The 12,748-nt window shown below is 39.2% G+C and overlaps 1 protein-coding gene and 1 pseudogene across 1 annotated transcript in view; one reads left to right on the top strand and one right to left on the bottom strand.

Annotated features, from left to right (window-relative positions):
• AGMO (alkylglycerol monooxygenase) overlaps positions 1-5,843 on the bottom strand; it is a 301,876-nt gene extending 296,033 nt beyond the window's left edge. Inside the window, exon 1 of the mRNA XM_063450740.1 lies at positions 5,501-5,843. Within this exon, the coding sequence (XP_063306810.1) occupies positions 5,501-5,626 (126 nt within the window). The 5' untranslated portion in view covers positions 5,627-5,843. The remainder of the gene's footprint in view (positions 1-5,500) is intronic.
• Positions 5,844-11,235: 5,392 nt separating this feature from the next.
• LOC134609464 (kinesin-like protein KIF3A) lies at positions 11,236-12,207 on the top strand (annotated as a pseudogene).
• Positions 12,208-12,748: the final 541 nt, after the last annotated feature.

Here is a 12,748-nt window from a genome sequence, read left to right as displayed (position 1 = left end):
TAGTGTTTATATAGGAACGCTAACTCCTCCCACAAATACAGGCCTTCGGCCTTAAACTTGTGGTCGGTTAATATCGTATTGTGAAATACCTTGTGATTGGAATTAAGTCGGTGTGGTGTGCCGGAACCGACGTAGGGGTAGGCCTGTAAAAGGGGGCAAAAGGAAATGCAAGAAAAACACACTTATAGCAATATAATTATCACATAAGATTCTTTAGCCTTACCTCTTTATCCGTTGTGGAATGTTTCAGTATAACATAGCTGATTTCCAGTGAATCTATTTTTATTATGTGTACCGGCGTACCACTACTGACTGTGGTACTTAAATTGAATTGATGTCCTAAATAGGATTTAGGGTCCCAACCTACCCTAATACAGGGAGTATGAATGTAGGACTGCCTTTTGAAGTAGTTAGGGGATTATTTAGTAGAGCAAGTGTCTTCATTGTCTGGTTTGAAGGTTAGCGTAACATGTGGTAGTGTATGTACCTTCTTGAATTCCTTTAAGGAGACATGATTTGTCAGTCTGATTAGCTGTGATCGTGAAGTTGCAGTGCTCCGGAACCCTTGGCAGATTAAAGGGCAGAGGTTTAAGACCAGTTTGTGTGGTGTGAATGCTGTCTAGGGAGTTTGATACTGCCCGGAATTCCCATCCATGTATGTATATATGTATGTTATTGTGAAGTGATGAACCAATTACTTGTACCTAGATATCCTTGTGGTAAACATTTAAGAGGATGGGGTATGGTTTGAAAGGCTTGTTAGAACGTGTTGTTGTATGTCTGATTGGTATAGTGTGATAGTGTTGTATGAAGGTTTGAATGAAAGGTGGCAAAAAGTAGCATATTAGACTACAGTTGAATGGTATGCTTGTGGATGTTGTATTACTGATTCCTGGAAGAATATCACATCTCTGTCGTATGTATTCTTAGTGAAAGTGAATAACGCTAGGTGATAACTTGTTGTCGAGTCTCGATAGCCGGGCGACTGAATGAGGACATTGAACTGTGAATTATGCTCGGGTGTTTGCCAGTTGGGTGAGGTACGAGACAGAGTTTCTCTTGGTCAGTAATCCCTAATAGTTATGTAAATGCTGCAACCCATAGTGGTTTCATCTGTACGGAGGATTGTGGGTTGGCGCATACATGAAGCAATTTGTAGTCGGTAGAGCTACATATGCCTGTGTTGAAATCAACCCAAATTAGCGGGTGAGTACTCAGAACGTGAGGGGGGTGAAAGGTGATGCGGGGGGCCAACCCTGCGCGTTTGCGTGAGTAAGTGTGTATTGACCCTACGAAAGGAGGGCCTGTCTGAGCCAGACTGGTGTTCTCTAAGTTAGACAGTCTATTATTGGAGGACTGAAGCGTAGCCAGAATGGAGTTCACGACTCCTATAATGTCAGAAATTTCCCTTGTACGTTGGTCCCCAACACAGAATTCTCAGTGTCTGGCTCAGTGGTGACGTTAGGGGTGAATGGTTCTTATCCGATGTTGCCTTCTTGGGACATACTGAAAAAGAATATCGCAACGACAATTAACTAATTAATAACAATACGGTTGAGAAATGTAGAACTGGCTGGCTAAACTAGTGCCGAAGCGAAAAGCTCTCTACCCCGTGACATGTGAGGCCCTGCTAGTTGCCAAGCGGCTGGTGAGAGGCTCTACCTATGATTTGGGCGTGGGGCTCAAGCCACTAGCGTGGTGGTGGGGTGGCGGCCTCTCGGTGACAGTAAAAGATCCAAAGCGTGTGGCCGTGTCAGGTGAGGACCTAACTATAAACCTGATAGGTGTGTGAATGCGAGGCTCTAACTATGATTTGGGCCGAGGGGCGAAAATCTCCGTGTTGAGATTGGGGTGTTGGCCTCGCGGGACCAGCTACGTTGTACAGCTAAGGCCAGCTCCTAACCCTAGATAGCCAGTTCTCTGACCCTAGACAGGGGCTTGATGAGGGGTTAATGTAACATATGTAGCGTATCGAGTCGTGATTGTGAAAGGAGCCTTGCGGCCCCTTGTTAGAAAAAGAGAAAAGGAAGGGAGAGAAAGGAAGAAGACACCAGAGGACAGAAGCTGTGCTGGAGGGAGAGGAGAGAGAGAAATTATGTTTAGCACCGTGTAGTTCTTAGATACATAGCTGATAGTATTGTAGATTTAGGTAGTGAGGGTGCTAAAGATTCCCATGGTAGCTACTATTTATCCCTGCGAGGAGGTTTAGGAAGGCGTTGTGCTGTGAAAGCATGATTGCATGTGACGGAAAGTGGAAGGTGAAATGTGCAAGGTTTGTTAGAACCAGGATTATTGTTTACAGATAGTGAGTTTGAATAAACGTATGACGTGTTATCGAGTAGAGCCGTGGTCTGTCGAGGCAAGGCGGGAATCAAGCCCCCGTACCCTAATACACCACTGTGTAAATGTGTGGCCTTGTTGAGGCAGTTTATCGAATGTGAACGAAATGTGTTTGTACCTGTTAGAGACGGGAGACAATAAAGGACCAGTAACTGTCTACTGGTAGAATGCCGTCCGAACCTGAAATTAAGGTGCTTTTTAGCAAAGAAATTAAATCCTTTACCAGAATAATAAAATGTTGTTAAAGATTCATTCAACCTAGCCGGATGGAACAGTAATGCCTGATACAATACCTTGGATGAATACTGGACAGAAACTGGGTATAGCAGGTGTAACGAGTGTATGTTTGTTAGTAGAGCCCTTATATGGTGTTCCTTAAAAGTATTGTGCTTAAAGTGTGATAGTATTCATGGAGGGAAAATGGTGAAGGACTAAAAGAAGTTCAGGACGTTTATTGCGAGATAGAAAGTTGATGATAACGTATGACGAGTAGTCGAGTGAGGCCGTGGCCTGCCGAGGCAAGGCGAGAAATCAGCAGTAAATAGCGACGTAATTAATATTAATAAGGTATAGATCGTGTATTAGGTAGATGCTAGCGTACCTACTTGAACAGGTACTGAAGACTGATGTACCATGTATGAAAGAAAAGAACAGGACAGGTTGGTAAGTGTCATGGTTTTGACCTGAATTCTGAGAGGACGTCATGCTAATGTGAGCGTAAATTACACTTGCGAACGCTAGTAAATGGTCAAGCTAGCCTAAAATATTATAGAGCCAAAATGATCTACAGAACTGATGCAAAAAAAAAAAAGGGGGATATTCAAAGGGCATGCTAAAACAAGCTCCCAATCTATGTGTTTTTTCCACAATAAAACTTAACATAGAAAGAATTAGACAGCTTCTGAAGGCTTTGTACCAAGCTGATGCAGGCACCTTAGACCTACAGCGTTTATTAATGATGATTATGTTTTAACTTATGTGGAAAAAAGAAAGTAAAACAACTCATTTGCTTGAAGATGTAATGAAAGAGTCTGCCGAATTAAAACCTGTTTGCAGGTCTCATATGTGTGTTATTCGTATGTACATGGAGTTAAAATGTCGAACGGCGGGAATAGCCCGAACGCAGCTATTCTCGCCGATTACCTGGTGTTTGCTAGTTTGTAGTTGCGGGCGTCTGTGCGAATGAAGGCTGGCGGGAAAGCAGCGGGGAATGCCGGGATTGGAAGCACGCTGTAGAGGACCCGGAAGTTGTGCTGACGAGAGGGAGGGTGAGCAGCCCAGGTGAACAGCGTGCAAATATGGCAAGGTAGGAAGGGGGGAGTAGTGTTTATATAGGAAAGCTAACTCCTCCCACAAATACAGGCCTTCGGCCTTAAACATACATGCATATATATATATATATATATATATATATATATATATATATATATATATATATATATATATATATATATATATATATATATATATATATATATATAAAGCCAGGGAAGCCCAGTGAAGATAAGTGAAGGGAGTGAAAATGGCAGACATTTCTGACAGCACTGTGCTGCCTATCATTAATAGCTTTAATAACTTCTACAACACATTGCATAGTGTAAGCTTGACTGCCCAGTGCCCACCATCTTCTTTAATGTTCTTTGCTGTGGCTAGTGGAAAAGTTGTGAAGCTCCACACTGCAGGACTAGGTCTGTTACTCAGCTTCTGATTCTGATCTATAATGATTGTTGCTTCTGTTAACCATGTCAGCTAACCATGACTTCATGTTACCTCTGCAGATTAATTATATTTCCAGCTGCAAAGGTCATAAGGAGTATGTCAGTATCCTGTGGCTTTAACTCCTTGCATACTGTTTCATAACAGCAGCGACTTTCACTAGAAAACTGTAGTTGTCATAGCAGGAGCACCAATGGAGATCAGAAAAGGAAGGGCTAGAGACCGGGAGTCAGACAGAAAGAGCTGGGGCATTATACAGATACATTTAACTGTGTGGGGATCTCTGTATTGCAGCTCTGTGTAATCCATCACAGTGACCCTGGCTGTGTGGGATCATTGTGTAATCACCTTATTGTGCCCAGAACTAGGTTATATCTGTACAGTGACAGAACTAATGTACAGACTGCCCTAGTGGCCCATTGATGGGCAAAAGGTAGATCCCCATCTGTCGTTCAAAACTCCCACGATGCTGTGCCAGCTAGGGATGTACCATTTAGCCACTAGCAGGTTTGTGTTTGTGAGCATTGTTTGTGTGTGTGTTTTAATGCAAGCATGTTTTTGTATAGGGTACGTGTGTGGATTTGTATGAACTGTTGCCATTGGAATGCCGTTCACAGTATTCGTAAAAGGCTATTTGGAAAACGTAGCCTTAGTCTGCTGAAGTAGATTCTCTAGGTCAGGAGGTCGCATGCCCCTGCTCTAGGTTGTGTGACCCATTCAATATGAATTATCAGTAGTAGTAATAGTAGCTAGACTATTTTTTTTAGCTATCACCACAGTGTAATGGGTATATAAACAATTTAAATACATTGTGACAAACACTAAATTGAATAATGACGAGGTATTAAATGCTGAATGCCATGTCATCTTGGCAATCAATAATAATACACAGAAAGGAATGTGCACACAGGCTGTGACGAAGAGTAATTCATTTTCACTTAAGTGATGTTTCGACCCACACAGGAGGCTTTATCAAACGTAATATGCTATTTAAATACAATTCTAATAGAATGTGACATCACTAATAACACATTGTTGCCATCTGAATGTATATAAGCAACAAGTAATAAGTAATGTTTAATAATTCCAAAAAATGAATCCAATACCTAAAATGTATTCAAAACATAACCATGCCACACCACCCTATGCAAGCAACGTACAATTATTTGTATAGCGCCAGCATATCCCATAGCGCTGTACATAAGTAGATGAAGAAGGCCCTGGTCAAATAAGCTTGCAATTTAAAGACATAACACAAAATGGATGCAATAAAGTGACAATTATTGACAAAGACCAATATCACAACAATCAAAACACAATCAGGAATTACTTGAATGTGTCTATATATATATATATATATATATATATATATATATATAGCACATCGCTTCACATGAAATAACATGATTCTAGGCCTTCAAGGAACAGCAATAAGGCTTCTCACCTTTTCCACGTAATCTGGTACTTCCTCTATGGTTTCAAAGGAAGATTCATTTGGATGAAAGACATAAAACATCATCCGAATTCCTTGTGAGACAGACAGCTCAGCCTTACCAGTGAAGTCTCCCATAATTAATGTGAGTCTTTACAGTGTCTACAATCAAAGGAATCTTAAATAAGGGGGTAGCAGAGCAGCTCTACCCCTTCTCTTTGTGTTAATCGTTTTTTTTTAGTTTAGTGATTTCAGTTAAAATCTTAGAGGGCTCAGTTTTAAAGCATTTAAATTAGTTTTGCATTGTGTTGATCAAGCTGTGTGATTTTCCTGGTTCTCTAAGCTACACTGAAACCTGATCCACAGCGAGAAGGAAGATAAACAGATCACGTGATAAAGCGAGGCAAAGTTCAAATTCAATGCTAGAGACGAACACTGACATGTAGGATCCAGGTGTATCAACCCAGAGATAAGCAAAACTACGGGATTAAAATGCACTTTTTTCTGTATAATCAGGTGGGGGCAGATTACAAAGCATTGAAACATGCCCGTGAACTTTTCTAGTATTCTAGTAACAGATACAGTTATGAAATACATTATTATTTTTATTATTAAAGATTTAAAGATACACTACCACCAGAAAAGAGAGTGTGTGTGTGTTGCATTCCGGTCTGAAGTCTGTGACAGTTTTTTTTTTTTTTTATGATACACCTATTTACTCTCCTCTACACTCTTACTAATCTTTAGCTTTTTATTGTTCTGTTTTGGTTGCAGAATTCATGCTTTTGTTTTGTGTTAAGCAATACCTAAAAGAGTTACTCCAGCCAAAAATAGTGTTTTTTTAGAACCCTTTATAGCACAGTCCTGCTTAAAAAAAAGATTCACTCACCTAAGATCCAATACAAGTTCTCCATTCAGTCAGATCCTTCTACCATGATCCCATTACCTATTTATTGTAGGGGACGGAGGTCACACAAGCAGGGCTGAAGGAGGACCATGTGCCATTAAACACCCGTCACCAGGATTCTATATGTGCTGATGACAGACTTATCCTACACATATAATTCACATTAGCATCCCAAAATTCTTATTCCAGGCAACTAATCATGCTGCTGCAAGTGGAGATACAGCTCCAGTTGCAAAATTAAATGTCTCTGCATGTCCACTGTTTCATACTGAAATGCTGCATGTACACTCTCCAGGTACCATGACAACTTCAAAACACCAAAGAGGCTACAGTGCTTGGAGTAACTCTTAAAGGATAGTAGATATGCTATTGTCCTATATTTTCTGAACCCCATCTGTGCTTAGGCGTTTAGACATGTACTCTGCTTTTTGGGCCTATTAGCATTTATAGCAAAATATATATTTGGACTCTGCAATACAGCTGAAGTGTGAATATGGTTTTAATAAGCCTTCCAACTAAGTAAGCCTGCGAATATATCAACACAAAATGTATTTTTGTCAAACCTAGGTCTCAAATGTGTATTATAGGTTTATAGTGATTATGGATGAGTGGACTAGTGGGCTGCCAGGCTCCTCTTATTGCCCAAGATAACTAGAGGAAGTCCTATTTATTAGATGCTGGATTGGGTTGCGTTAAATAGGCTGATTTGTGGCATTGAATCTCATTCATCCTGGATGCAAAGGCATGTATGGATATGCACACAGAAAAGCTGCATGAAAAGTTGACGTTTACTCATTTTTGATATTCTTTGTAAATACGTAACAACACTTGTTTAATATTTGTTTTATATTGTTACTTTTGTTTTTTGTTAGCTTAAAGATTTAGATTAAAGTTAAATCTAATCTGCTTGTAGTGCTTTTTTGTACTGTTTTTTTTTTGCTACATACTAACTGTATTGTACCATGTTGATGTTTAAATCAGCACAGAATTCAGATCTGTTGAAAATCTGTGATATTTACTATTGCGGCTCACAGGCTGGTTTCTGAGTATATCTGAACTCAAACAGCAAATGGTCTCACGCTGGGTAAGTGCAATCAGTTCATGATGCTGGGAAAATAACTGGTGTAAGACTGTAAATTATAACAGCCTGTGAGACCCAGCATGTATATTCAGACTCGCCACAGCATTAACCCTTTCAGTGCAATAGAGGAGAGCGGCGTTATGTAATCGACAATACTCACTCCACAAACTGCAAAGACTGGGAGCTGCTGATTTATAGCAAATACAGAAACTTTGAAAGTGAATATTTTTTTTTCTCCTTATTTATAATTCACTGTTGATGCATGCATATTTTAATGTAATGCCTTATGAAAAGAATAGGTCAACTATGGCATGACATATCAAATAACATGTATCAAAATATTTGCTTAAAAAGATTAAAGAAGGTGTTTGTATAAGCCGCGATCGCCAAAACATTGTGCACAAACGTCTTTCGCTCAAATATTTAAAGACAGAAGTAGCAGCTCCACTGACTCTTAGCAAATAGTTCATTTTTCAAATGATCGATGGTGCACACAATTTTCCGTTTTGTTTCAAGTAAAGTTATCTATCAATCTGTTCTATGTCTTGGAATTGCAAGAGAAAGAAAATAAATAAAAATAAAAAAAAAATTCTGAACCACTCCCTCCACGATTGTAGGAATCCAAAAATCTCGCTCAGTGTTGTACCACTCATAAATCACCATTGGTATGTTAGAGAAAGTCCACGGAATGCTATTTGTTTTGGACCAAGAAACCTACACATTGCCAATGAAATAAAAATATTTGAAATATACCACTATTTAGAGTGTCGCCTGAAAGAAATATAAAGAGATGTTTTCTTTTTTCTGAAACTCAGCCGTTAGCACCTAACAGAGGATATTTATTGTAAGATGTTTATTTCATGTATCAACTGTATATATACAGAACTTTCACTTTATTTGTTGGTGGCAGTTCCTCTTTAAAGGGACACCATGGTCACCAAAAAACAATAGCTTAATGAAGCAGTTTTTGTGTATAGATAATGCCTCTGAAGTTTCACTGCTTAATTCAGCGCCATTTAGGAGTTAAATCACTTTTGTTTCTGTTATTGCAGCCCTATCCAGACCTCCCGTGGCTGTGACTGAAAGCCTACATGAAAACAAAACGATTTATTTTCAATAAGATGTAACTTACTTTAAAGATTTTTTATCCCCTGCTTTAATTACTAACAACCTGTTAGCAAAACAGGCGATAAAGATAGTCTAAATTAAACAGACTTTGCAATAAAGGAAGTATAAACATTAGATGACTCTTTACAGGAAGTGTTGAGGAAGGCTGTGCAAGTCACATGCAGAAAGTTGTGCCTAGGACTGTATAAACAAAGTGATTTAACTCCTAAATGTCAGAGAATTGAGCAGTTAGACTGCAGGGGTATGATCTATACAACACGACTGCTTCATTAACTAAAATTGTTTTGGTGACTATAGTGTCCATTTAATTCACAGGGATGAGCAATGTTTTGCAGTACAATTCCTGTTTGATTATCACCACTGTTTATCACGTTATAAAGCTCCCTATGTGAGTTGGCAATAAACTGCAGGACTTTTAAATTCATTTACTTTGCTCACCGGCGCAGTCCCATCCCTTTGTTTCTTTGCCTTTCTTATTTATTTCAAGGACCATGTGAGGGTCCTTGTTTGGGATTGCTGCCCTTTGTACCTCGTTCTGATATATTAGCGCTGACTCTATTCTCTGTTTTTTTGATATATCTATCTATATATAAAATACAAATAACCGCAAATATATATATATATATATATATATATATATAGAGAGAGAGAGAGAGAGAGAGAGAGAGAGAGATAAATACATATAATTACATAAAAGATATGTAAAAGATATGTACACGTAGAATTGAAATACCTATAAATGCATATATATTAAAATTCTACGTATATATTTAAATAATCTTTTAACATAATTATGTGATTTTATGAATTAAAATTTGATTGACATGCCTGACAACACAGGGAGAAAGTGCTGAGAATTTAATTCGCAAGCACTATATTTGACCCTGTAACTCTCCAAGAAACCATAAAATCTGTACATAGGGGGTACTGTTTTACTTGGGAGACTTCGCTGAACTCAAATATTAGTGTTTCAAACTGGTAAATTGTATTACAACGATTATATTTTAAGTAAAAGTGACGTTTTTTGCATTTTTTACAAATGAACGGCACTTTTATGGACTATATTATTGTTGTAATATGTTTTACTGTTTTAAAACACTAATATTTGTGTTTAGTGAAGTCTCCCGAGAATAACAGTACCCCCCATGTACAGGTTTTATGGTGTTTAGAGAGTTAGAGAGTCACATATAAGGCTTGCATTTAATTTTTTTGACATTGAAATTTGCCAGATTGGTTATGTTGCCTTTGAGAGCGTATGGTAGCCCAGGAATGAGAATTTCCCCCATGATGGCATAGCATTTGCAAAAGTAGACAACCCGAGGTATTGCAAGTGGGGTATGTCCAGTCTTTCTTAGTAGCCACTTAGTCACAAGCACTGGCCAAATATTAGTTTTTTGCTTTTTTCACACAAAAACAAATATGAACGCTAACTTTGGCCAGTGTTTGTGACTAAGTGGATACTTAGAAAGACTAAACATACCCCACTTTCAATACCTTGGCTTGTCTACTTTTTCAAATGGTATGCCATTATGGGGGTAATTCTCATTCCTGGGCTACCACACCGTCTCAAAGGTAACATTACTAATCTGGCAAATTTCAATTTGAAAATGGAACGTTCTATATTTGACCCTGTAACTTTCCAAAACTCCATAAAACCTGTTAATGGGGGATACTGTTGTACTCGTGAGACATCGCTGATTACAAATATGTGCATTTTTTTGCAGTAACACCTAACAGTATTATGACATTTACAGCTAAAATGTGAGGCAGAACTACAAATTTCTCACAGTTTTTTATTTTATTTTATTCATAATAAATTATGTTTCATATATAAATATTTGATATAAAATGAAAGCCCTGTTTCTCCTGCACAAAATGATATATAATAAGTGTGTGTGCATTTAATATGAAACAGGTGAATTACGGTTGAACAGACATATAGCGCAAATTCCAGTTTTTGTTTACGTTTTGTTTTGATCAGAACGTGTACTATTGACTCCGTCCTGAAGGAGTTAACTGCTTAGTGAAAAATAAAAACATTAAAATAATCTATATTTAATGCCAGGGTGAGTAATTCATACCATAGATGGGCAAATACAAAATAAAAAAACTTTTAGTTTATGCAATATGTACCCTAATAACCCTTAAAATACTAGTGGAATATTGTTGGGTATAAAGAGTATATTATCATTTAAAAACTGTGAATGATGCAGTAAATAAATGATAGCAGTCAAGCGGCTCTTAGCTTATTGAGATGTTCTATTTATTATATTTGATGAGAAGAACTGGTACTGGGTGCTGATCTTCATAGCCTATAAACAGTCTGGGAGGTATATCCTTGAATTTGACGTTTACCTTTTGTAAGTAGAGCTAGAGAGAGGAGGGCAAATGGAAAATGTTTGTAACAGCAAACTATGCAACCACTGAGAGATGGAGTCTGAGTTGACACATACGTATTTGCTACACGAGGACACAGTACTAGCAGTTGGTCAAAGGTTTGGGGGCAGAGTGACAGGGATGCTCCATCATCATACGATGGGACCTCTGATGGGCGACTCCAGTTATTGGTTAATACTGTGTGCCTTGGATACATCTCTGGTGTCTGGAGCAAATCATAAAGTAGCAGGGAAGATGCCGATCAACGAAATAGACAAGCCGGAGTCTAGTGATAATGTCAAATTTGTGGTTCGATGTCATCCCTTAAATGAGCATGAAAAAGCCATTAACAGCAAGATGACTGTAAATGTGGATGAAATTAGAGGAACTATTACTGTTCATAAGTAGACTCCATGATTGAACCTCCAACATTTTCACATTTGACACAGTTTTTGGACCTGATAGTAAACAGCTGGATGTGTACAACTTAACAGTGAGGCCTATAATCTATACAGTACTAGAAGGCTATAATGGGACCATCTTTGGACAGAGTGGAACAGGTAAAACCTTCACTATGGGTGGCATTCAAACTGTCCCAGAACTCAGAAGCATCATGCCCAATTTCTTTGTTTACGTAATTGTACATATTGCTAAAGCTGAAGGGGATACACGATTTTAGGTCCGAGTGCCGTATCTGGAAATTTATAATGAAGAAGTACATGACTTACTGGGAAAAGCCTAAACCCAAAGGCTTGAGGTTAAAGAGAGACCTGATGTGGGTGTTTACATTAAGAACCTATCTGGTTATGTTGTGAACAATGCAGATGATATGGATAGAATTATGACTTTAGGACACAAAAAACATTCTTTTGGATCCACTAACATGAATGAACAAAGCTCTCTTCACAATTACTATAGAATGCAGTGAAAAACGTGCTGTTGAAAATATTCATGTCCGCATGGGATAGCTTAATCTTGTAGATCTTGCAGGCTCAGAGAGGCAAGGAAAGACTGGGGCAACTAGGTAAAGGTTAAAAGAGGCCATAAAAATGTAATCTATTGTTATCTACGCTAGGAAAAGTTATCTCTGCTTTGGTTGATGGAAAAAAAGCACTTATGTACACAGGGCCGGCCTTGGGGGGGTGCGAGCTGTGCAGTCGCACAGGGCGCCATGAACCAGGGGGTGCCGTGCGTCCGACACTGCTAACACATGGTTGGCCAGGATAAAAAAAAAAAAATAATAAAAAATTGCGGTGGGGCGGAGCTTCCCTGCGGCAGGGGTGGGGATTACCTGCAGTGGGGCGGGGCTTACCGTGCGGCGGGGCGGAGCTAAAAGGGCCGTGTAATTGCTGCAGGGGAAGCAGAAAGGAGTCCTTGCTTCCCCCAACAACCAGAATCCAGGAGCTGCACTACTCCCACCTCCATAATGAACAGAGATAACTATGTGTGTGATTGTCTGCCTGTGTGTGTGACTGTCTGCCTGTGTGTGTGACTGTCTGTGTGACTGTCTGTGTGTTTGACTGTGTGTGTGTGTGTGTGTGTGTGTGTGTGTGTGTGTGTGTGTGTGTGTGTGTGTGTGAGAGAGAGAGTGTGTGGCTGTTTGGCTGTGTGTGTGTGTGGCTGTCTGCCTGTGTGTGTGCCTGTGTGTGTGTGTGACTGTCTGTGTATTTGACTGTCTACCTGTGTGTGTCTGTCTGCCTGTGTGTCTTTCTGCCTGTGTGTGTGTGTGACTGTCTGTGTGTTTGACTGTCTACCTGTGTGTGTGTAT

Source organism: Pelobates fuscus, chromosome 4, assembly GCF_036172605.1.
Source record: "Pelobates fuscus isolate aPelFus1 chromosome 4, aPelFus1.pri, whole genome shotgun sequence".
Classification (NCBI taxonomy): Eukaryota; Metazoa; Chordata; class Amphibia; order Anura; family Pelobatidae; genus Pelobates; species Pelobates fuscus.
The sequence above is the reverse complement of the archived record's forward strand: the minus strand, read 5'-3'. Positions and strand labels throughout refer to the sequence as shown.